Consider the following 4,608-nt stretch of genomic DNA (forward strand, 5'->3'; position numbering starts at 1 on the left):
GCGCTCGAGGATCACTTCAATCGATACCGATTCAACGACATAAGCTGAAGCTCTGCCGAAATAGCTACTCAGCCTAAAGCTTAAACCGCCCAAAGCTTGAATCGAAGAAGAGAATTCCAAAGCCAAAATCAGTCACTGCTGATTACATACATTCTCTTAGACCCCTAGGCATATATTCTGTGTACCTAGAAGCCAAAGGTCAAACTTGCTTCAAATAACTCGTTCTTTGTAAGTATAGTTGGCACTCGTTTAAACCTCTCCCCCATAAGAGTGTTTGAGTGACTCGGAGTTTCGGAAGGTGTTCTAAACTCTGATAGGGAAGTCTGAGCACGAGGTGTGCTTAGCAAGGAAATCCTGCGCGAGCTGTGTAGGTGCTGAAATCCTGCGCGAGGTGTGTAGGTAGGGAAACCCTACGCGAGGTGTGTAGGTGCTGAAGAGAGAGTTTATCTTCAGTTCACGGTTTGCAGTGCACCAGGGAAGCACTTGCGGAGTGGATTGTTGGTCTGATCAACCAGCCGTGGATGTAGGAAAGAGTTTTTCCGAACCACGTAAAAGTCTCTGTGTTATTTACAGCTTTCAGTTTTACATTCATAACTGTGTTATTTCAATTGATAAAACTGAATGCTGACTAACTGAAAAGAGAAACCTTAATCCAACTATCTGCTCCACCGAGGCTATTCGAAACTAAGTTTAATTTCCGCTGCGTATGATATCAATCTGACTCACTATCCTCTGATAGTAAGGAAGAGAGATATCATCTTCATCTTTGCAAACACGACTGAAGCCCTTACGTGGATCAGTTAAGTTCCAATGACTTAACTGATAACTCTTTACTGAAGAGCTTTCAGTATCAGTCGTCAACCCTGTTGGTCAATACTTATTTCGGTTAAACAGGTGTCTTGTTTGCGTGTAAGTTTCGCTTCTATCTCTGACTGAGATCCCTCTGATTGAGGTTTGTAGATAGTCATAAAAATAGCCTATAGGTGTATTCTCCCCCCCCCCCCTCATACACCTATTCGAGACCCCCCGGACCTAACACCTCCACCGAGCACGTCCAGCTTATTGAAATGATTAATCATTCCAAGCACGTGCTCGCGCACAGACGAACCTTCCGTCATCTTTGAAGACATGAGTTTCCTCATGAGTTCAAAACGGACTGATCGGTCCGATTCCCAAAAAGCTTCTCGAGGTTCCTCATAATTACAGCTGCAGTCTCCATCGACTGATATTGCAGCTGCAACATAGTAGACATAGTGGTCATAATATAAGCTTTCGCCATACTATTCGCCCTATGCCACCGCTTGTGGGCCTCTCTTTGCTCTTCGAAAGACCGAGTATGAAGGTTCGCGGGAGTAGGAGTAGTAAGCACAAACTTATACTCCTCCGCGTCTAGGACAAATCCTAAATTGCGCTTCCATTCCAAAAAATTCGCACCAGTAAGTGGCTTAGCAGATAAAACATTCAAAAGCGGGGTAACAATCATATCTGAAATATAAACAAACAAGCGCACATTAGAAAACACGTTATTGTATAAAGATTCATAGCAATAATATTGTAACCTTTTGTTAAAAAAATATTATTGAAACCTCCGTTAGCCCAATCGAATTACACGCAGTCTTTGGTCTCTTTCGATTGTCAACTTATCCTTATGACAAAATGGGACCAATAAATGGACCTTAACTAGACCACACAACTTCAAGAAGAGACTCCGTTGGGGAGTTGTACTTGAAATCAACGCCTAAGCTATGACCACAGTTTAGTCAACTTTATGACTATCTTTTATTTTAACCCCTTCTAGAATAATCCATGAAAACCTAACCTGTGCAATCCACGTTCGTGTGGACGTTTACACGAGAAGCTCCTACTATTCACAAGGTTAAAATAATTACTTTAATCTTTCCTAGAATAACTCGCAGGAATCAATACATGCAAGTCACGATAGTGTGAACGTTTACATGCAAAACTCCCACTTATTCACAAGATTAAGGCATTTTTAATTTAGAAGTTTAATCGACAAAAGCTACAAATTAATAACGAGTGCCAGTCACGTTCGTGTGGACGTTTACACCAATTATCAATTTACTTTGTCTTAAACCAACCGTGGAGGTCTATATCAATTTTTATTTTAAAAATTAAATTTACCGCTTAGTCTTTTACTTCAAAAGGTTTACAAGTTAAATCACGTTAACACAGAAAACCTTAGCATGCAAATCTAGAACACATGTAGTAAAACATGCTCGCTTGGAATTCTAAACGTGAAAACACCTAGCATGATATTCTATGCGCATTTAAAGCAAATAACATAACTAAAACATGCTCTAAAACACCTTAACGGTGATTAAATCCACGACATGCTTACGACACTGATCGCTAATTTCTTAACAACAATAACTGCAACTAAACAGTGTAATTGTAGCACGAAAACAGCAAGTAGAGTATCGTATCCGCAGGGACTATTACAACGAATCACCTTAAGTAATCCTAAATAAACTCTAGTAATATTCAGGCAAACTCAAATAATAAGGAAGAACAAAACTTAATTCCAAAACAAAACAAATAAAGTAGAATAAACACTCAAATAATAAAAGACTCTGACCCTAGGGATGTACTTTTACTAATCAATTACATGCATTTTGTTAGGTCCTGAGGGTCTCGAATAGGTGTATGGAGGGGGGGGGGAATACACCTATGGGCTATTTTAAATTCCTCAATCAGAGGGATCTCAGATAGAGATCAAAATGAAACTTTACACGCAAACACAGACTCCTGTTTTACTGAAAACAGTTTTGACCAAACAGGGTTGACGACTGATACTGAAAGCTCTTCAGTAAAGAGTTATCAGTTAAGTTGTTGGAACTTAACTGATGCAAATAAAGGCTTCAGTCGTGTTTGCTAAAACAGAGATGATAACACTCTTCCTGACTATCACAAGATAGATCAGTCAGACTGATATCATACGCAGCGGAAATTAAACTTAGTTTTGCAATAGCCTCGGTGGAGCACGTTGTTGGTCTTTAGGTTTCTCTTTGCAGTTAATCAGTGTTCAGTTTATCAATTGAAATAACTTTTCCTGAATCTTCCTTGCATTACGAACAGTCGCACGACAGAATAAGATGACATCGTCTGCGTAAAAGAGATGAGTCGGAAAGAGAGTCGACCGACTAAAACTCATAGGCTTCAAATGTCCCGACTCCACACAGCTGCTAATTAAGAAACTCAAAACATCTTCAGCAATCCCAAATAAAATAGGGGATAAAGGATCACCTTGTCTAACACCCCTAGAGCAAGGGAAATAGCCCGTGAGATGGCCGTTGTATAGGATAGAGAGTCTCGCTGAACTGAAAATAATCGCCACCCATTTAATAAAACTCTCGTGATAGCCATTAGCTCTAAGCACTTGAAAAATGAACTCCCAGCGAATAGTATCAAAGGCTTTCGTAATGTCAACTTTACAAGCCATGTTGATGCCATTGTTCGTACGCTCCATACAGTTAAATCCCTCCGAACTGAGCATAATACAATCATGGATATTTCTGCCTTTTATGAAGCCAAATTGATTAGGCGAGACATGCGAAGCAGCAACAGAGCTAAGACGGGAAGCCAAAATCTTTGAGATGATTTTGAAGAAAAAATTTGAAAGAACAATTGGCCGAAGATCCCCCACCACAGAAACAGTCTCCTTTTTCGGGATAAGAATCATAGTGCTTGCATTGCAGCCACTAGGCAGATAAGAATGACTGAAAAAACGTTGAACAGCATGAATAACATCAACTTTAATAATCTGCCAACATTTTTAGAAAAACATGCCAGAAAACCCATCAGGCCCCGGGGCGCTATTGGCATCCATGTCAAAGACCGCCGCAACAACTTCCCCCTCATCCGAAATCGTAGTAAGAAGCCTATTTTGAGCCTCAGAGACTCTCGGTTGAATCAAGGCGTCAATCTCAATCTGATCTGCTGCCGGGCTGCCATTATCAGAGAAAAGGGTCGAAAAATGATTAACGATATGCTGCTCAATAATATTCTGGCTGTACTCATCGTCTCCGTTAATATTCAGTCTAGAGATCGAGGCATTCCGTTTTCTAAACTTAGCAAGTCTATGAAAAAACGTCGTATTTCTGTCTCCATCCACGAGCCAAGAAGCTCTACTTTTCTGCTGAAGGAGTTTACTTTTCCTGGAAAGAGCAACGTTGATTTCCGCTTGAATCTGAACTTCTTCCTCAAATAACTCGTCATTGTAACCCAACTCCGAGATTCTAGTTTGCACGTCTAACAGATGATGTTGCCAATCCGCCAAAGCTCGATCAACATGACCAAAAACATCCTTATTCCAGACCCGAAGATCAGCGCGAAGCCTTTTAAGTTTTTTCATAATTCAAACGATGGGGCAAAAAGAATCAATTGGTACCGTCCACAAAGTCTGCACCATGCCCATGAAGGAAGGATGAAGAGTCCACATATTAAGAAACCGAAACTGTCTTCTCGCCGAGGGGAGGAAGTTTTTACATTGCAACACCAAGGGAAAATGATCCGACGTAAGACGCGGGAGAATGGAAGTGACGATAGAGTCCCATAAGGAAGCAAACCCTTGGGAAAATAATGCTCTAT

The 4,608-nt window shown here is 40.7% G+C and overlaps 1 protein-coding gene across 1 annotated transcript; it reads right to left on the bottom strand.

The window, feature by feature from the left end:
• Positions 1-1,138: 1,138 nt before the first annotated feature.
• On the bottom strand, positions 1,139-4,372 carry LOC131018744 (uncharacterized). The gene is made up of 3 exons (XM_057947450.1): positions 3,804-4,372; positions 3,398-3,737; positions 1,139-1,234 (listed from the first exon to the last, which is right to left on the bottom strand). Exons 1-3 carry the CDS (start codon positions 4,370-4,372, stop codon positions 1,139-1,141), a joined length of 1,005 nt encoding a protein of 334 aa, XP_057803433.1.
• Between the last annotated feature and the right edge of the window lie 236 nt (positions 4,373-4,608).

The sequence above is a fragment of the Salvia miltiorrhiza genome, chromosome 3 (assembly GCF_028751815.1).
Source record: "Salvia miltiorrhiza cultivar Shanhuang (shh) chromosome 3, IMPLAD_Smil_shh, whole genome shotgun sequence".
Classification (NCBI taxonomy): Eukaryota; Viridiplantae; Streptophyta; class Magnoliopsida; order Lamiales; family Lamiaceae; genus Salvia; species Salvia miltiorrhiza.

Bases quoted from the DNA above. Each gene is read 5' to 3' on its own strand.
- LOC131018744 (XM_057947450.1), bottom strand. From the start codon at position 4,372: ATGAAAAAACTTAAAAGGCTTCGCGCTGATCTTCGGGTCTGGAATAAG. The intron at 3,738-3,803 runs GTTTTTCTAAAA...ACGTTTTTTCAG, and splicing joins CCTGATGGGTTTTCTGGCAT to TCATTCTTATCTGCCTAGTG. The intron at 1,235-3,397 runs GTGCTTAGAGCT...ACTATGTTGCAG, and splicing joins GCTGGGAGTTCATTTTTCAA to CTGCAATATCAGTCGATGGA.